This window comes from Muscardinus avellanarius (assembly GCF_963383645.1).
Source record: "Muscardinus avellanarius genome assembly, chromosome: 2".
In the NCBI taxonomy this organism is placed as follows: Eukaryota; Metazoa; Chordata; class Mammalia; order Rodentia; family Gliridae; genus Muscardinus; species Muscardinus avellanarius.
In genome coordinates, this window is record NC_137787.1 from 36,858,889 (window position 1) to 36,880,007 (window position 21,119).

At 44.4% G+C, this 21,119-nt stretch overlaps 1 protein-coding gene across 1 annotated transcript in view; it reads left to right on the forward strand.

The window, feature by feature from the left end:
- The window catches only part of C2CD6 (C2 calcium dependent domain containing 6), a gene marked incomplete at both ends in the record, with an annotated part of 149,911 nt that extends 140,338 nt beyond the window's left edge, over positions 1–9,573 (forward strand). The window contains 3 exons of the mRNA XM_080689345.1: positions 1,826–1,900; positions 4,896–8,378; positions 9,232–9,573. Of these exons, the coding sequence (XP_080545471.1) occupies positions 1,826–1,900; positions 4,896–8,378; positions 9,232–9,573 (3,900 nt within the window). The remainder of the gene's footprint in view (positions 1–1,825; positions 1,901–4,895; positions 8,379–9,231) is intronic.
- Positions 9,574–21,119: the final 11,546 nt, after the last annotated feature.

The window sequence follows — 21,119 nt, forward strand, 5'->3', positions numbered from 1 at the left end:
TATGAGCAAAAGAACAGGCGTAGAAGATGCATCTCAAGAATTCAGAATCAGACACATTTGGCTGGAAGAGGGGAACTACACTGGGGAATACTGAGAAACTGACAGGGACAACTTGTAGTTAGTGTGTGGAGGTAATGAAGAATAGCAGAAGTGGGAAGCTAGCGAGGTTTTAAGAATAAGATAAAAATGTTCACTGCCTAACCTTAAAAACCTTAAAATAGGCAGGGCATGGTGCGCCTGAAGTAGTCTCAGTACTTGGGAGGCTGAGAAGGATCACAGATTCAAGGCTAGCCTCAGCATTAGGAAGACCTCAGCTGAAAATGTCATCCACTCACATACTTTGTCATAGAAATGAGCCCTCTCTAGACGAAAGGAGACAATGTATAGGGCAGTGGTTTGAGTGCTCAGTGTTCTGTAAGGAGATGGTGTCAAGTTTTCTCTGGATGAGTTGGCAAGGTGGTGGTGTATGGGAGATGATGATGATGCTTTTAAAGCCACCCAGACTCCCTCAGCACTGTCTCGGTCATGTGTAGAAGTACCTGAGGAAGACTGAGAACTCGGGATTCTGGCTAATAATCATCTGAGAATCATGGGGAAAACATCGGTCTCGGATATTTTGTTTTTTGGCATTTTTTTCACACAGTGCATGTGAGCTATTTATTTCCCCCCAAATATAGAACTCTTCATGAATCTGCATGTCATCCTTGGGCAGGGGCCATGCTAATCTCTGTATCATTCCAATTTTTAGTATATGTGCTGACAAAGTGAACACCAGCTTCAGATTCTTTGTAAAATACAGATTAGAACTAGATTATCTTTAAAATGGCTTTATCCAAGCCGGGTGTGGTGGTGCAGGCTTGTAATCCCCGCACTTGGGAGGCTGAGACAGGAGGATCGCACAGGTTCGAAGCCAGCCTCAGCTACTTAGGGAGGCTCTCAGCAACTTAGTGAGACCCTGTTTCCAAATAAAATATAAAATAGGTCTGGGAGTATAGCCCGGAGGTAGAAAAGCCCCTGGGTTCCACCCCCAGTACCACCACCAAAAAAAAAAAAAAAAAGCTTTATATCTAAAAATTTGATGGTTCTTTAATTCTAAAATAGTTCCTATGCCCCTTGAGTTAGGATCAGTTATCACTTTAGGTACTTTTAAGTAACAATGCCAGGTTGAGAGTCATGGGGAAATGCTTTCTCAGTAAATATCAGCTATTATTTGTTTATTTATTGCAGTGCAGAAAACTGAACCCAGGGCCTTGCGCATGCTAGGCAAGCACTTTTCCACTGGGCTACATTCCCAGCCCTGTGTTATTTTTAAAAGACTTTTACAACTTTTTAAAATCAAATTACATTTGTTTTACAATTCTATTTAGTTTCTACTTTTCTTTCTGCTGGAAGCTACTGTGCCTTATTTAGATTGAAAAAAATTCAATAGGGTGGCCAGGTGCAATCTCAGCATTTGGGAGGCTGAGACAGGAGGATCATAGGTTCAAAGTCAGCCTCAGGTTCTTAGCGAGGCCCTCCACAACTTAGTGAGACCCTTTTTCAAAATAAGAAACTAAAAATAGGGCTGGGGGTATAGCTCAGAGGTATAATGTCCCTGAGTTCAATCCCTAGTACTGAAAAATAAAAAATTAAGGTGAAAATTATAATACCAAGGAAGCTAATAATTTATATGTGCAAAAATTTATTTAATATTTTTAAAGTATAGTAGTTATGAGAAAAATACTTGAACATTTTTATCTTTAATGACTATTGAAAGAATAAAATGATCTTGGGAAATATACTTGTATTATAAGTAATCTAAAATTAAAACTTCTTTTTTTATAAGGTGGATTTTTCACCAAAAGAATACCATTCACCATATCTCAGTCCTGAATATACAGAATTCAAACCAAAAAATCAGGTGAGTCCTGAGTTATCTTACTTCAGTATCAATTATTATTTCTCCAAGACTTTACACACACACACACACACACACACACACACACACACACACACACACACTTATTTTAATGGTTCCAAAGCCATGCTACCCTAGAAATGTCTGGTTATGTTTTAAAAATACATACTCCAAGTCTCATCTAGCCTAATGAATCTTAGTCTCAATCTAGAAATGAAAGCTGGGAATCTGTAATTCTAAACAGAAACAAAAACCTGGGAGATTTTAAAACCACTTTTAGCCGGGCGTGGTGGCGCACGCTTGTAATCCCCGCGTTTGGGAGGCGGAGACAGGAGGATCGCGCAGGTTCGAAGCCAGCCGTGCTGGCGTAAGAGACCCTGTTTCAAAAATATAAAATAGGTCTGGGAGTGTAGCCCGGAGGAAGAAGGGCTTCCAGGAACCCCAGTACCACCAAAAAACAAAACAAAACAAAACAAAAAAAAAAACACTTTTATCGATGCATTGTAGTCTTACATAAGAATGTAGTTATGGTGGTAGTGACATCCGTGTACACAGCACTTGGTGGGCTTCTCCCTGCTCCCTACCCACACAGGTATTGAGATCGACACTGATGTTCTCACATATGTACGTACTGCCAGTGGGAGTGACTCTTCACTGAATCTTACTCTTCTCTCCACTCCTTTCCTAGACGACCTCCCTGGCTCCATGGAGTTCCTCCTCCATTATCTGGTACCCCTATTACTCTCTAGCTTTTGCGTATGAGAGAAAACATATGACCCTTCACTTTCTGTGAATGGCTAATCTCACTTAGCATACTGTTCTCTAGGTCCATCCATTTTCCTGTAAATGACATTATTTTGTTCTTCTTGATTACTGAGTAGAATTCCAGTATGTGTATATCCCATAATTTTGTAATCAACCCATCTGTGGATGGACACCTAGGTTGGTTCCATGATTTGGCTATTTGAATTGTGCTGCTATAAACATGGATTGGCATACATTACTATAATATTCTGATTTCAATCCCTTTGGGAAGATACTCAGGAGTGGTACAGCCAGATCATACGGTGGATCTGTGCTCTGAGGAATCCCCACACCGATCTTCATAGCAGCTGCACTAATTTGCAATTCCATCAACAGTGTACAAGAGTTCCAATTTCTCCATATCTTCACCAGCATTTATTATTGTTTGACTTGTTGATGACTGCCATTCTGAATGGGGTTAGATGGAAGCTCAGTGTAGTTTTGATTTTATCTCCCAGACTGCTAATGATGCTGAACATTTTTTTCATGTATTTATTGGCCATTTGTATTTCTTCTTTTGTGAAGTGTCTATATAGTTTAATTGCCCATTTCCCGGTTGGGTCTTTTTTTAGTGTTGTCTTTTAAGTTCTTTGTATATTCTAGATATTAATCCTCTATCAGATGAATAGCTGGCAAAGATCTCCCATTCTGTAGGCTCTCTCTTTAGACTCTTAATGGTTTCTTTTGGTGAGCAGAAACTTTAGGTTAAAGCCATCCCATTTACTAGTGTTTTATTTTCCTGAGCTTTAAAGGTCTTATTGAGAAAGTTTCTACCTGTGCGTATATATTAGAGTGTTAACCCTAAGCCCTCCTTTAGTAATTTCAGAGTCTCTGGTCTAATTTCCAGGTCTTTTATCTTAAGTGTCTGCTGGCATTTGAAAAAAACAGTTCTACTAAAAAAAAAATATAAAAAATAACTTTGAACTACTAAGTTGAAATAAAACAAAGTAACAAGCTGATTATTCCATATTTTGCATTTTTCAGTTGTATAATGTAGAAGTTGTATGAACAAAATGTTTGAATGAGAGACTTCATTTTGAAGACTGTTTCAATGATAGAACAGCCTGCTTCATAAATGTTAAGAAAATGTGTATGAGCTATGAATTGCTTATGAATATTACAATGAAACTTCACTTTTAGCCAGAGTTCTTTTTACATATATATATATATATATTTTTTTTTTTGTAGTGGTGATTGGACCCAGAGGCATTCTACTTCTGAGTAAATTCCTATTACTATTTGGTGTTTTACTTTTTTATTTTTGGTGGTACTGGGGTTCCTGGAAGCCCTTCTACCTCCGGGCTACACTCCCAGACCTATTTTTACATTTTTATTTGGTAACAGGGTCTCCTAAGCCAGCGTGCGCGGCTGGCTTCGAACCTGCGCGATCCTCCTGTCTCTGCCTCCCAAGCGCGGGGATTACAAGCGTGCACCACCACGCCCGGCTGGTGTTTTATTTTTCAAACAAGGTGTTGCTTAGCTACTCAGTGTCTTGCTAAATTGCTGTGGCTGGTCTCAAACCTGTGAGCCTTTTGTCTTGGCCTCCCAAATACTGAGATTACAGGTGTATGCCACCACATTTGGCTTTTATATACATTTTTCTTAACATTTCTGAATCATATACATTTTGTACCAAAAAGCAAGATTCTACTATGACATATTAAAGATTTGGTTTTGTTAAAACTCTCAGACTTATATTGGGGGCAGATGATTTATGCCCCCAAGACAGTCTTTAAAGAATATTTATGATACTTTTCATAAAATATCTACTACTTGATTGTATTTTTCAAAAATTACTATGTTGCTACTAAAATGGTAAATATTTATACAGTTAAGAGTTAGATATTAATGCTATCCAGTTACTGTTTAAGCCAACACAATGAAAACTGGAAAATCAATCATTAAAAGAGCTATTTATAGTTGGCTTTTAAATACTTAAAAAATATTCCAGAAAGCGAAAAGTATTTGGACACAAAATAGTGTCAGAATTTGGAATTTGAAAATTTTGCACCAAGTCTAGTTTTGTTCCAATTTTAGATATTTTTAAATAATTGATGTTTCTCTTTTTCTTTGTAGAAAGCAGGAGGATGAATACATAAATTGACAGATTGCTCAAAAAACCTGACTAGAAATTTTATTATAAATTCAATGTAAATGCTACAGAATTTCTTACTTTTTTTAATTGCAATTTCAGAAACTCAAGAAGACTGGTTTTGATCCTTTTCTAAGGAATATAAACAACACAATGTCAGCCAAAAAAAGGAAAGACCAAGATACAAACAAATGTAGAAACATTTTAAATTCAGAGGCTATAGAGCATGAAGACCAAGATCCTCCTTACCGACCACGTTCAAACACTGCAGGATTTAGTAACATATCCTGGGTCCCTAATCCTAATAGCAGCACATCAAAGACTTTGGACACTAAGAATAAATTAGCTAATGATCCTTCTATCAGCACACCAAAGACTTGGGACACTAAGAATAAGCCAGCCCGTGATCCTCCGATCAACACACCAAAGACTTGGGACTCTAAGAATAAGTTAAAAGAAAGACTACCAAATGTATCTTTACCAACCTTCAGAGGAGAATCATCAATGACTGGATATAAAAATGCATTTCACCTCTCAAAATCATTAAATTTTACCCCCCATATAGAAAACTTAAAACAATCAATGGTACTCAAGTCAATTTTAAGTAAAAATCTGCAAGACCTTTCAGATAAGTTATTTTCTAAACCAGACGTTTCTATCAACACTGACGTCATAAATAAAAGCAGTTCTCCATTTCTAATCCTTCATGACAGACCAGCAAGTAGCATGGAAGACAAATTATCTGAAAAAGTTCAAGGTTTAAACAGCCTTTTTTCAGAAAAAGACATTTCAGATTCAAAGGCTATTTTCAGTCAAATAATTAAAAATATTACCTCAGATTTACTTATAGAAGGTAAACTAGGAAATTCTCCAGAGGTAGACGATGTCTCTGAAAAACACTCAGAGGCTGGTAACACAGATTTTCCGATGAAAAGAAAAAGTAGTTTAAAAAAGAAACATGTAATAAGTGAGGTAGCTAACTCCAAATCCGGTTTAAACGCCAGCATACACGACTATATCATAAAGCAGATATTCACCGCACCAATCTTCTCTCAGTTGGAGAAAGACATGAAAGAGCTGAGCCTGTCGCAGATGAACTTGCAGAAGCAGCTGCCTACACCTAGGGAAGAAAACGTATCTTCAAATATTCTAGTTGACTATGGGACAAAAGATGGGAATATAGAATTACAAAAGCCCAAATCTGTTATAAGCCAGATAATACAAGCATTTCCTGTAGATACTCTTTTACAGTCTGGGATAATCAAAGTGATGGAACTAGATAAAGAATACCAGGCCAGTTCTTCACTGAATACAAAGCCAGCCATTTCTGAAGAAGCAAGGGATTCCACACAGGACAATTCAGAGATCAAAAGCAAAACCCAATCTCTTTCAAGGCAGGATACACCCATAGTTACCAAAGAAGTCGCTTCTTCTGTAGATAGAGTTGGATTTATAGAAGGTGGCCAAAATATATCCCAACAAGATCCAAGTTCTCATTCAACATCAGATCAAAAATCAGGCTTGTCAAGTAAAGACCAGTTGCTTGACGGAGAAGAAAGTGACATAAATCCAACTTTAGAACGTTTAAGTAACTCGTTAATGGATAAACTTAATGATTCAGATTCAGTACTGTTAAAATCCCTTTTAAAAAACATATTTAAAATTTTTTTCAAATATCATCTGCCTGAAATAAGAGGGAAACCAGAAAAAGAGTTCGAAAAACTAATTCGGTATTCTTTTCCAAGTGACATAAGACATTTTGGAGAAATCCAAAGGAATTTTAATAAAACAGACATATTAGACAGAAAACCCGTTTTGAGTCCAAAGCTACGTGTGTTCCTAGAAGAACTCTCAGAGTCAGAAGTCAAAAATTTAAAATCGGAACTAAGTAAGAATATCCAGCATTACCTTGTAGAAAGACTTTCAGAATCAGGACATATCACCAAGGAGGACTTGCCAAAAATCTACCAAAATCTCTACTTGATGAATGAGAAAGCAGAACTAAAAGGGAAAAACATTTTTCAGGAGAAATATTCAGAAACTGTAAAAGAAATCATGTCTTTTGTAACTAAATTTAATCATCATTTTATAGATAAACATTTAGAAGTAAAGCTAAGATCTTTTTTAAATGAAATTCTCCAAAATTATTTCCTTAAGAACCTTTCAGAGAGCAGTTTATTTAGTGAGACAGAATCTACAAGTATATACTCAAACATATCTACTCTAAGAACTAAGAGTGCCCCAGTATCTCTTCATGAGTTAAGACAAGATATTTCAAGGGGAAGTTTTGGTAGAAGGCTGGAAATAAACATGAAATATCCTTTAAATAAATCTGTACAAAACTTTATTAAAGCTTTGTCAGAAAATGAATTACTAAATCTAAAAGCTGATTTAAGCAAACACATCCAGAGACTTTTTATAGAAAAGCTCTCAAAATTAGGGTTAATGTCAGAGAGGCAGTTGAAGGGGATCGGCCGGCATGTAAGTTTGCTCAATTCTGGTTCCATACCACTAAGGTATATAAAAACTGATTTACCTTTTAGAGGTGAAAGTCACTTTTTGGAGGAACATTTGGAAAAGCAAAATCATTATTCAAAAATTGATCAAAACACTTTATCAAAGTTTCCTGAGGATAAACATAAAGAAATGGTCAGCAAGAAAGAAAAAGAATATTTTCCCTTAGACAACACAAAAGAAAACCTATCAAGAACTATAGAACAGAAAGATTATTATTCTAGAGAAGGAGGTAAAACACTAAGTATAATAAAAATACAACCTCCCAACAAAAATATCCAGGTGATTCCACTGAATAAACCATCAGAAACATTTACAGATATACTGCTTAAGAAACAGAAGAAGGAACATGGTTGCCTGCAACTTCCTCGAGCAGAAAATTCCGTTTGTAAAATGGACATTCAAGACCCATATACTTGGGATGGTAAATCAAAAACAATTCCGCCTAAAGTTTGCTTTGAAAGGACACTGAAAGTGAAGCCCCTTGATAAAAAGGAGAATATTAATACTTGCAAACTGACTTGTCAGGAAAAACTCGACACACTACTGTCACCCTGCCCAAGAATTTCTAACTGTAAAATGCCAAGGGAATATGAAGAATATTTAAACAGACTCATTCTCCCTTCCAAGCAGGCTAATACTTTAAGTCAGCTAGATTCAGAGTATGAGGAGCAATCAAAATTAGACCAGTATTGTCGGAGACTGAAGGGACACAACAACAACAATAAAAGACACGTGGTAACATTTGCACAATACAGAAAAGAAATACAAACTCCATGTATACACCCAAATGTAACTGGCAGTGAAAAATGTGCCAGGGTCCCCGAATCACAGTTGTTTCATTATGAAGAATGTGAGAAAAAATCAAAACCACCCTTCTTCCCAGAAGTACTGACGAGACAGTACATAAAAACCAAAGTTCGGAAAGAAAGAGACCATGTTGCCAAACCGAAAAAGTCATTTAACAAGATAGTTAGGATACTACCAACCACACTGCCCAGTACGAGAAGCCACCTAAGGAAATCTGTCCCCAGGACTCTGCTTCACTGGACTGCACGGAGAACTATACACGTAATAACGCTTTTCCTAAGTCTTCTACCTTTGTTTTTGGCAACATTCTGTAGCTATCTTACCTTAGGATATGTATACCTGAATGCAAGTGTGAGTGTGGTGTGTGTGTTTGTGTGTGTGTGTGTGTGTGTGTGTGTGTCTGTGTGTGTGTATGAGACTAACTTTAATTGACCTCCAAGTTTAAAAAACTTCTGAAATTCAGTTATCAAAACTCGAGGTTTTGGTAATTCTGTCTTTGAGTGAGAAAATAAATGTAATTTCAGCAGAGTTGCACTGAATTTGTTTTCCACAGTAGAGCAGGTGATTAGATTTAGCTATATGTTACACGGAATGCATTTTTCCTGCGTGTTTTTTACTTCTAATTTTCAGAATATGCATTGACATTTTATTTACAACCACATCCTTGGATGCTTATCTATTTCTGTCTCATATGTATGTATATACTAACAAGGATATTTATCACACTAATTTTTAAAGAATAAAAGATCAAATATGGATGATATAAAAAGTGTATTTGGGGTCAGAGGAAGAGATAAATTTGATGAAAAAGAATTGCAAAGTAGGCCGGCTAGTTTTGCCTCGGCGCCTGACCCTAAAGTAAAGCTTCCTTAAGTTTTTCTGGTTTCCAGCTTCATATCTTCTGTTCCTTTTGAAACAGATTTTTTAAAGCATGATTTCTAAGGTCATGAATAAAGGGAGGCGCTGGGTGTAGGGTCTGGGTGGTAACTAACTGTGCAACAAACATTCAGTGCGTTCATTCTTGGTTGATATTACAAACTTTAGTCCTCATAAACCTAAAATGTACCTTTAAGAAACCTCACTTACCCACTTGATGTCTTATTTTTATATTTAGGACTGTTCGGATAAATTTGAGGATTTATATGTGACCCCAGTTCAGCATCTTAAAAAAACAAAATCAAGAGCAAGGCTTTTAGGGAGGAGTCCAGATGACAGCCACAGTCAGGCCAGACACTCTTCAAGACCATACACTGCGCCAGAGCCCAACAAACGACGAGAAAGCTACACTGGAAAGCTTGCAAGTCCTCGAATGAATTCATCAGGCTTAGTTAATATAAATGATACAACCCTAGATTATGACATGCGTAAAATGCGGCCAAAAAAAAGATTAAAAGAGGATATTGAAAAATGTTCGCTCATTTGTGATATTATCCAAATGTTAAACAGTTCAAAATGACACGTGAGGCCAACAGTCTGAATATCATTTCTCCACTAACAAAATGGTTTGGAGATCTGTCCTTGTGTACAGTAGAGGTCAGCAACCATATTTCATCTTGTTAGAACCATTTTGTTATGATTAAAATGAAATAGAAACACATTTGATGTAAACGTGTTTTTGTTATAAACATAAAGGAACAAACCCAGACATACAAATACAGTTGATCCTCACTAGCACGTTCTGTTTGCCAGCTTCCCCCCTTTCTCACAGTATAAAAAGATCATTCCACTTCATATTTCTTTGACTTCCCCCAACCTTGGTCGCACTCTAAATTATCCCCGTCCACCTAGTTTTCAGGTTCTCTACTTAGTTATCTGTGGTTAGCCTTTTGTTATGAATACTTTACTCTTCAGCTGGAGTTGTATTTCTAGATTCAATAGTCTAAAATTCTCTAGATATAATATTTCTACTAATTTTAATGTTGTCTGATATTGCATCTTTTTACACTGTAAATAAGGATAATAAAATATTTAATACTAATTCCTGAGGCATCTTCTACGTTGGAATCACTTTCTACCATGTAAATTAGAAAGTGTGTGTTTATGTTACTGGAGATGGAACCCAGAAGCATTCTACCTCTGGGCAACACCCCCCAGCCCTATTTTACTTTTTGTTTTGAAACAAAACAAAGGTTGGTAAAAGTCTAGACAACTTGTGGATGCTGTCCTTGAACCTGTGATCCTTTGTCTCAGTACTGGGATTACAGGTATAAGCCACCATGCCTGTCTGAAAGGGCCACTGTAATAGCACTAAACTCAGGAAACTGCATAAAAATATCGCAGCTGAGCTGGCTGGTGGCTCGTGCCTATAATCCCAGTACTTGGAAGGCTGAGACAAGAGGATCTCAGGTTCAAGGCCAGCCCCAGAAATTAGTGAGGCCCACTGCAACTTAGTGAGGCCCTGTTTAAAAAATAAGAAATAAAATGGGGCTAGGGGCCGGGCATGGTGGCATACACTTGTAATCCCAGAATTTGGGAAGCTGAGACAAGAGGATCACAGTTTGAGGACAGCCTCAGCTACTTAGTGAGGCCCTTTGCAACTCAGTGAGACCCTGTTTCAAACTAAAGAATAAAAAATAGGGCTGGGGTGTAGCTTGGAGGTAGAATGCCCCTGGGTTCCATCCTCAGTACCGAAACAAAAAAAAAAAAAAAAAAAAAATAGGGCTGGGATTATAGCTCAAAGGTAAAATGCTCCTGGGTTCAATCTCCAGTAACACCCCCTCCCCAAAATAGTGTAACAACATATAATCTAAAGTCAACACAGGATTTAAATAAAAGATTTCTGAAATTGGTTTTATTTCTATAAAATACAGTATTTGTGGAACTTTGGTATCCTCTTGAAAAGCATAAATTTCAACTGACAGAATTGTTTTCAGTTTAGTCTTTCTATCAGAATTCATAAAGACCATGGGGTTTAAATGGATTGACCAATGGAAAACAATTTCTGGTCATTTACTTAATATTATAATCAGAGATATAATTTTTTAAAAATGTTGTTAGGTTGAAAAATAGAGTTGGGGGTTTAGGAGGGAGGTAAAAACACCAACCAGGTTATCAGAGACCTCTGTTTTATTTGGACCCGGCCCCTCCAGAGAGTCAGCCGGCTGTGGGGGAAGGGACCGACGGGCCATGCGTCTGGGGAGTTGCGCATAGTACTGATTGGCCGGCTGAGTCACGTGGCAGAGCAGAGGCATCGATGTTTTATAGGCATGCCAGTCTCGCGACATCTGTAGTCTCGCGATGTTTGGAGTCTTGAGGCACCTGGATTCTCGCGATATCTCCACTTCTGGCTTCCGGGGGAGGGACCCAACTTGTCATCCCAGCCTTTTGGTGATAATGGGCAGATATTCGAATCTTAAACTACTTCCTGCTGTCAAGGAGCGTTGTAGGGGGGCCCCTTGTCCAGGAGAGGTTGGGTGCTTCGGAAGTGGGCAGGTGGGAGTATGGCTGCAGCAGGAGTTGGAGGTTACCCTGGAAAGTTTGGTGAAATGCAGATGAGGAGTGGAGTGGAGTGTTGCTGGCCAGTGCCAGCCGCGGCAGAAGTGGTGAGAAGCTGCTGGGGGCGCGGTAGAGCTGGGGCACATGGCGCCTGTGCCTGGTGTGAGCAGCACTGGCGGCTGGCACAGGCGAAAAATGGTGGTGCGCAGGCTGCATGGCTTGCCGGGCCTGTGACGTGAAACAAAATGGCTTCCAGGCACATGGCCACGGGGCACATAGCCCAGCAATCCTGGCTTGGGGATGGGCAGAATGGAGTGGTGGCAGCGAGTGGAGCTACACCTCCAAGTCAAGCCTGGCGCAGGTGACTGTAGCGGATGCCGAAACCGGGCTGTGTGCCACCCAATGAGCCTGGCTTGGGGTGGGCGGAACAGAAAGGCCAGAGGTTCTGGGAGTGCCGAGCCAGAACAGTGGTTGTGGGAGGTCCAAGCGGCAGGTGGAGGTCCTGGCCCATGCAGGCAGTCGGTGGGCTGAGCAAGTGCCTGCACCCAAGGAGCCTGGCTCGGGGTGGGTGGAACTGGCGTTCTGGTGGCCAGCAGGGCCTGCAGCAGCTGCACAGAGCCTGCAAGCGTCTGCAAGCCAAGCACCGGCACAGGACCTCGCGGTCGAGCTGCTGGTGGGTTGGAAAGTTCGGGGCTCAAAAAGATAAAAAAAAGGGAAAAGGGGGAACCCAAAAATCCTCCCAGGGTTGGCACCAGAATGTTAGGTTGAAAATAGAGCTAGAGGGTTTAGGAGGGAGGTAAAAACACCAAACGGTTATCAGAGACCACTGTTTTATTTGGACCCGGCCCCTCTGGAGAGTCAGCCAGTCGTGGGGGACCACGTGTCTGGAGAGTTGCACATAGTCCTGATTGGCCAGCTGAGTCACATGGTGGATCAGAGGCACCGATGTTTTATAGGCATGCTGATTCTCTCGCAACATTTGTATTCTTGAGATGTTTGGAGTCTCGAGGCACCTGGATTCTAGTGATATCTCTGCTTATGGCTTCCAGGGGAGGGACCCGACTTATCAAATGGAACCAGGAATTTCCTGCAGTCCTTTGAAGTTGTCAGTAGAGATAGTTGACTAAATATTTTTAAACTTTTACAATAGTATGAAACCAATACACATTCAATAGAAACTATGCTCCAAGTTTTTATTTTAATGTTTTCCTGGGCTAATGATAGGGGTCCCTCCTCTCTCACAATGACAGTGGTGGTGAGCCATTGCTTCCTGCCAGCCATGCTGTCACGAGGAAAAATGGCAACATCCCGCGGTGCACTGCGTTGCTAAGCCATGAGGCTCAGTAGGTTAGAAGTATTACACATTTTCCACTAGATATTTTCACTGTCTGATGAATTTGTCAGGATGAAAACCCATACACTGAATGGTGGGATGAAGGTTATGAGACCAAAAGGAATGGTGAGGGAACCCGGAGATCAGCAAGAACCAGAAGCACTCCCACCACGGAGCTGGAAGGGAAGCAGGAGGAGGTGGGGATGCTAGAATCTTAAAGCCAGAAGACAAAGAGGACAGAGCCCCACGTGCGAGAGGACATAGGAATGGGGCCGAGGGTGAGACACAGCATGCTGTGCCTCTCTGCCCGCTCCTAGAGCTTCCACTGCTGCCTTGCTGGATACCAGAAAACAAGGGTGCATGGAAAATATAGTTCCCAGGGAAGCGGAGCTGAGAGAGCAGAAAGCTGATAGCCAACGGCACTTAGGAGAACCACCCATCTGGTATAAAGGAGGGAATATTTACTAGGTGGAAATCTTGGGTGCTTTGATTCATTATATTTTTAATGACAATATTGTGACACGCAATTTCCTACCATAGAAATCCCTAAAATTTTCAAGAGATCTTTTTTAAATTAATTTATTTTTTAAATTGGTGCATTGTAGTCATATATCAATCACATTGGAGTACAAGACTTGAGAGGATACAAGCACACATCATCTAATTAGCCCTCCTCCAGCCCCCATCCCATTCCCTCCCCCTCCCTCAATCCCACGCTTCTTTGGTGATTTACTTTGATACATTTGTTTATGTACCTCCTGCATTTTAAAGAGGCTCCGTCCTCCAGTATTCCATACCCTCTGATTGGTCACATTAGTTGCTTCACTATAGGGCCCTTTCTATAGCTCAACCTCTTCCTGTTGCCCTTTTCCTCCAAGTTATTGCTGATTAAGAGAAGCATCTGATTTATATTTTCTGCGATATTTCTCTGTGCATGCTGCGTTGCAAGTACCGATCCCACTCTTGATGGACCCAGTAGTGGCCTGGCTACTCAGTGGACTGATCCAGACCTCGCTGGCTCAAGCAGCGGCCTTGCCTCATGGGAGGCCCCAGTTCTGGTCTCGCTGGCCCCTGCACCGGTCTAACCCCTAAGGTGGCTTTGGTCCCGGCCTTGGAGGCCGCAGGAGTGAACTTGCCTCACGCCAGGCTCCGATGCTGGCCATTGGCCCCTGCACTGGCCTAACCACTCGGCTGGCTCCGATACTGGCCTCGGAGGTCCCAGCACCGGCCATGCCTCATGGCATATGCGATGCCGGCCTCACTGACTCCAGCACCGGCCTAACCCCTCAGCAGGCGCTTATCCTGGCCTCGGAGGCCCCAGTATCGGCCTTGCCTCACGGCAGGCTCCGATGCCAGCCTCGCTGGCCCCAGCACCAGCCTAACCCCTCAGCAGGCTCTTATCCTGGCCTCGGAGGCCCAAATACCAGCCTTGCCTCACGGCAGGCTCCGATGCCAGCCTCGCTGGCCCCAGCACCGGCCTAACCCCTCGGCAGGCTCTTATCCCGGTCTCAGATGCCCCAGTACCGGCCTTGCCTCAAGGCAGGCTCCGATTCCGGCCTCGGAGGCCCCAGCACCAGCCTTGCCTTACGGCAGGCTCTGATGCCAGCCTCGCTGGCCCCAGCACCGGCCTAACCCCTCGGCAGGATCTTATCCCGGCCTCGGAGGCCCCAGTACCGGCCTTGCCTCAAGGCAGGCTCCAATCCCGGCCTCGGAGGCCCCAGCACCGGCCTTGCCTTACGGCAGGCTCTGATGCCGGCCTCGCTGGCCCCAGCACCGGCCTAACCCCTCGGCAGGATCTTATCCCGGCCTCGGAGGCCCCAGTACCGGCCTTGCCTCATGGCAGGCTCCGATGCTGGCCTCGCTGGCCCCAGCACCAGCCTAACCCCTTGGCAGGATCTTATCCCGGCCTCGTAGTCCCCAGTACTGGCCTTGCCTCAAGGCAGGCTCCGATCCCGGCCTCAGGGGCCCCAGCACTGGCCTTGCCTCACGGCAGGCTCCGATGCCGGCCTCGCTGGCCCCAGCACCAGCCTAACCCTCAGCAGGCTCTTATCCTGGCCTCGGAGGCCCCAGTACGGGCCTTGCCTCATGGCAGGCTCCGATGCCGGCCTCACTGACCACAGCACCAGCCTAATCCCTCGGCAGGCTCTTATCTTGACCGTGGAGGCCCCAGTATCGGCCCTGCCTCATGGCAGGCTCCGATGCCAGCCTCGCTGGCCCCAGCACCGGCCTAACCCCTCAGCAGGCTCTTATCCTGGCCTCGGAGGCCCCAGTACCGGCCTTGCCTCAAGGCAGGCTCTGATGCTGGCCTCGCTGGCCCCAGCACTGGCCTAACCCCTCAGCAGGCTCCGATCCCGGCCTTGGAGGCCCCAGCATTGGTCATGCCTCATGGCAGGCTCCGATGCCGGCCTCGCTGGCCCCAGCACCAGCCTAACCACTCGGCAGGCTCTTAGCCTGGCCTCGGAGGCCCCAGTACTAGCCTTGCGTCAAGGCAGGCTCCAATCCCAGCCTCGGAGGCCCCAGCACTGGCCTTGCCTCACGGCAGGCTCCAATGCCGGCCTCGCTGGCCCCAGCACCGGCCTAACCCTTTGGCAGGCTCTTATCCTGGCCTCGGAGGCCCCAGCACCGACCTTGCCTCACGGCAGGCTCCAATGCCGGCCTCGCTGGCCCCGGCACTGGCCTAACCCTTCGGCAGGCTCTTATCCTGGCCTCGGAGGCCCCAGTACCGGCCTTGCCTCAAGGCAGGCTCCAATCCCAGCCTCGGAGGCCCCAGCGCTGGCCTTGCCTCACGGCAGGCTCCGATGCCAGCCTCGCTGGCCCCAGCACCGGCCTAACCCCTCGGCAGGCTCTTATCCCGGCCTCGGAGGCCCCAGCACCGGCCTTGTCTCACGGCAGGCTCCAATGCCAGCCTCGCTGGCCCCAGCATCGGCCTAACCCCTTGGCAGGCTCTTATCCTGGCCTCAGAGGCCACAGCACCGGCCTTGCCTCACAGCAGGCTCCGATGCCGGCCTTGCTGGCCCCAGCACCAGTCTAACCCTCAGCAGGCTCTTATCCCGGCCTTGGAGGCCCCAGTACCGGCCTTGCCTCATGGCAGGCTCCGATGCTTGCCTCACTGGCCCCAGCACTGGCCTAACCCCTCAGCAGGCTCTTATCCTGACCTCGGAGGCCCCAGTACCGGTCTTGCCTCATGGCAGGCTCTGATGACGGCCTCGCTGGCCCCAGCACCGGCCTAACCCCTCAGCAGGCTCCGGTCCCATCCTTGGAGGCCCCAGCACCGGCCTTGCCTCACGGCAGGCTCTGATGCCGGCCTCGCTGACCCCAGCACCGGCCTAACCCCTCGGCAGGCTATTATCCTGGCCTTGGAGGCCCCAGTACCGGCCTTGCCTCACGGCAGGCTCCGATGCCGGCCTCGCTGGCCCCAGCACCGGCCCAACCCCTCAGCAGGTTCCAGAACTGACATCGGAGACCCCAGCACAAGCCTTGCCTCATGGCAGGCTCCAATGCCGGCCTCGCTGGCCCCAGCATCAGTCTAACCCCTCGGCAGGTTCCAATCCCGGCCACGGAGGCCTCATTAGTGGCCTTGCCTCACCGCAAGCTCCGATGTCGGCCACTGGCCCCGGCGCTCGCCTGACCCCTCAGCAGGTTCCGATCACTGTCTTTGTGGTTATTATTTCAAAGGTTCCAGGTGTAATGTATCAGATCTCTGCCTCCCCTGAGTATTGGCCATTGGCATTGCCACTGCTTCCACCACTTCAAATCCTTCCCAGGCTCTTTTTCCACTCTGAATTGTCATGGACTAATCTCAGTCGGGTCGTTATTGTCCGTTCCCGGTCAAATCCTCAGAAAGATGGGACAAAAGGCAGGCGACGTTCTGCAGATTCTTATCTGCAGCGGTTCTTTCCCCTCTATGAATTCCTTAAGTTTTTAGTTACGATGCTTTGGAAAAGAACCTTGAGATGGACAAAGGCTTCTTGAGCCAATGACACTTTATTACAAAAACCCCAAGAAATTTATACACTTCACCAGTAAAGTTAAGAGAAAGGGGGGCGGTCTTTTAGCTGGCTGTTGGCCCTCGAAGAATTAACTTCTGTTCCTCTCCAAGGTCCCAAGGTCTTGTAGATAAGCAGTTCCAGGTGGCAGCCTCCCAGAATAGTCAAGGCTTGGGAGCTTCTCGGGAACTTTTTCTGGAACTTTCCATCTTTTGGGCTCAGTTCATATAGCAAGTGTGGGGAGATGTGGTGATTCAGGTGGATGTGATGGAGTTTCTTCAGGTGTTGGTACCTTGTCTTCTAAGTCTGAAAGCTTAAGCATACTCACAACACAGTTTGGCAGACAAAATATCACAAATAACACCACAAGGTTCTTAGTTCTAATTGTTAGATGTATTTCCTTAACTGCTGAGCACTCTTCTTTAGACAACAATCCTATTAAAAGAATCCACTTTCCTGTCACAAACTCTCTGCAGTCTGCTTCTAACTTTCTAATTTCTTTCTTTCCCAGTTGGGACTTTTTTATGATAAGCTCCTCTTCATGCAAAAATGCTTTTCTTACTCTTACGGTATTTCTTTTCCTTCATACATATATATTTAAAATGTCTGTCCTTTATTTTGTAATATTTATTTCTAATTATGCGGCCAGTTTTTCTATCTCCTGGAGTGCTTACACTGAGGTAAAAGTTAATAGTCTTTTTCTTTGGGTCTATTGTATTTGGGCAGCTAAGTTGTTTCTTTAAGGTTACACACAAGGTTTCTCTCTGTCTCTAGGCAGGATTTCAAGGGTGAATAATTATTTTGAACTGAGCTACTTTTGCCAGAGTTGATAGATAGTGATGAAGGTCGGAGGCCATTTGTGATTGCTGCAGCTGGGGTGCTTATCACAGTACCTGAATTCTGGCCAGTTTCCCATTATTGTTGAGCAGAGCCAAGGACGTTTAGACAAATTATTAGAGAGTTTATTTCCACGGACTCAGTTTCTTTTTATATTTCTAATTTCACATCACTGGAGCAATTCGTGTAGAAAGTTAAAAGGAATAATAGTGAAGGGTATCTAAAAGTGGGGGGTACTTTGGCCAGAGACGACACCTCCTTCTCGGGGTGTTTTTGCTGATTTAATTATGTGGAGTGGGGGTCTCAACACATAGATGTCGAGGCAGCAGGATGTCTTGGCACTGAATGTTGTCCAGTGTTCCTAAGCATGTGTGATGGTAGCATTCGACATTTGGTGTAATTTCTCCAAAAAAATAAAGTTGGTAGGATCTGGTTTCTGCAAGTCTCCACCACCATCGCGGAGAACTCTTTCAACACTGCATTTCTCCTTGGTCTCCGCTAAACTCTCTCCTTACAGGTGATGTCTGAGATTCTTAACAATATAGAGAAATAGCAGTCCTCTTTCACGGTGAATTTTTCCATAAGTTCCAGTGCATTTAGATAAGTTTTGTCTGCATCTCCAGTGTCCTGGCATCCATAACGGCTTTCTTACCTCCTCTCCGATATTTTTCTTTTTCTTTTTCTGTTCCTTTTTTTTTTTTTTTTTTTTTTTAATAAGAGAAGACAATATATGTGGTTTGAGGAGGTAGTGGGATCAGGCACTCAGTAGCACTGTAACCCTGTCGGTTTCCCCATGGGTCCAGAGTGATCTGCCCTACTCCGCCTGGGGCCCAGGGTCCCACGACCCGGGCCCCAGCTGGCGTGCTCCTCGCGACCCCTGCCCAGAACCCAGGGTACTGAGCCCGGTTTCTCCAGGGGTCTGGCGTGTTACGCGCATTTCAGCCCGGGGCCCAGAGTCCCGTGACCCGGGCCCCATCTGGCGTGCCCCACGCGCGACCCCCGCCCAGAACCCAGCTACTTACTGGGCCGGTTTCTCCAGGGTTCTGGCATGCTACGCGCAGTTCGGCCCAGGGCCCAGAGTCCCGTGACCCGGGCCCCGGCTGGCATGCCCCGCGCAGGACCCCTGCCCAGAACCCAGCGTCTTACTGGGCCCGGTTTCTCCAGGGGTCTGGCGTGCTACGCGCAGTTCAGCCTGGGGCCCAGGGTCCTGTGACCCGGGCCCGGCTGGCATGCCCCGCGAGCGACCCCCGTCCAGAACCCAGCGTCTTACTGGGCCCGGTTTCTCCAGGGGTCTCTCAAGAGATCTTTAAAAGTTCATATACTTCATTCAAGGAAGAATTTTTAAAATATTTACTTTTTTTTTTTTTTTTTGCTTTACTGGGGATGGGGCATTCTACCTCCAAGCTACACCCCCAGCCCTATTTTTTATTCTTTATTTTGAAACAGGGTCTCACTGAGTTGTTAAGGGCCTCACTCAGCAGCTAAGGCTGGCCTCAAACCATGATCCTCCTGTCTCAGCCTCCCAAATGCTGGGATTACAAGTGTGTGCTACCACGCCTGGCTTTCTTAAATATTTATTGTACATCTATATACTATGCCAGACATTTTTGCTAAATACTAGAAATATACTAGTGAATAATAATCTCAAGGAATACAGTTAATTGAGAACATAGGCAAAGCTGCTAAAGAGCTGTGTTAAGTGCTATTTGGAGAAAGTTCTATAGCTCATAAGAGACCATTTTTTACTTTTTGCGAAGGCAGCTAGTTTGTGTCCTTCTAAAGGTAGATACCAAGGTGAGAATAAGCATGTGTGATAGTCAGACTAACAGCTTCCAACCCTGTCTACATCCTAATTCCAGAAAAATGTAAATGCCACCTTACGTGGTGAAAGGGACTCTGCAACTGTGACTGAGGAACCGGGATGGGGAGAATCTCCTGGATCATCATCTGGGTAGGCACAGCATAATCAGAAGGGTGTGTGTGTGTGTGTGTGTGTACTGGGGATTGAACTTGGAGGCATTCTACCTCCAATCTATACCCCAGCCTTTTTATTTTTTGTTTTGAAACAGGGTCTTACTAGGAGCTGGCAAAGGTAACAGCTTCTCTAGAAGCTCTGGAAAGAATATAGCCCTGTCAACCCATTCTAAGCTTCTGACCTCTAGAACTTTTATAAACTGTGAGAGAGGAGGAATAAAAGCAGAGTAGGAAATGTCTAAGACTGTAGTGTCATTCTGTGTAAATTTCAGTGGGGCTGATGGAGAATCCTCTATCCAAAGCCAGTCATCACAAAAGGCCTTTTTGTCCTAGAAAAGGATCTAACTTGTTATTCATGATGGCAGGAGAAGGGGCTAGGTGAAGCAGGTAAGAAAGAAGATATGTAGCCATATCCTGCCAAATATGGCTACATGTTAACCCCCAGAACCCTATGAATACCTTATATAACTAAGGGGCATCAAGTGGGCCAATTAATGAACTGCATGCAGGGAACTACCCTGGATTATGTGGCTGTGCCCAGTGTAAAGTAGAAGAGGGGCCTGGCTGGGTGACACGTGCCTATAATCCTGGCAATGTGAGAGGCTGAGGCAGGAGGATTGCAAGATCAAGGCTAATTTCTAATATAGAAAGACTCCATCTCAAAATAAAAAAGGCTGTGGATGTAGTTCACTGGTAGAGGTCCCTGGGATAAACCCTCAATACCTCCTCCTCCCCTCACCTTCACCCCCAAACACAGTAGAAGGAATTGGGAAGAAAACCAGAGAAATGAGAGGATGAACATTCATCCCAGCCTTGCTGACTGAAGGCAGACACGGGGGCATAAGCTGAGCAGAGAGCAGGAAAGAGATTCTTCTCTAGAGTCTCCAGAGGGAAGGCAGCCTGCCAAAACTTTGAGGCCCATTTTGGACTTCTGAATTACAGAACTGTAAAATAATAAATTGGTATTGTTCTAAGTCACTAAATTTGTGGTAGTTTGCTATAGCAGCCATAGCAAACATAGAGCAAGAGAAGTGACAATGGTACAAGATTCAAGAGGGCCTCCTGCACAGGGTGAAGCTAGCAGCCAATTATGATGAATACCCACCATATGGCTAAACTTATGGGTCAACAGTTCTGGGCCACAGGGTGCACAGGATTTGGTCAAGTATTATTCTGGGTTTTCTGGTTGATATTAACATTTTAATCAGTAGGCACAGTAACGCAGGTTGCCCTCCCTAGTGGGTGGACCTTACTTACACTATCAGGGGACATACAACTAGTTGAAGACTTGACCAGAATATAAAGGCTGAACCTCAACCATCAGAGTTCCTCCCCCTCTGGCTGCTTTCAGACTATGACACTGTCCTTTTTTCTCTTTCCACTCTAACAAAACACCCATGCTTCTTAGGTCTTGAGCCCAACAGACTTTGAACTGGA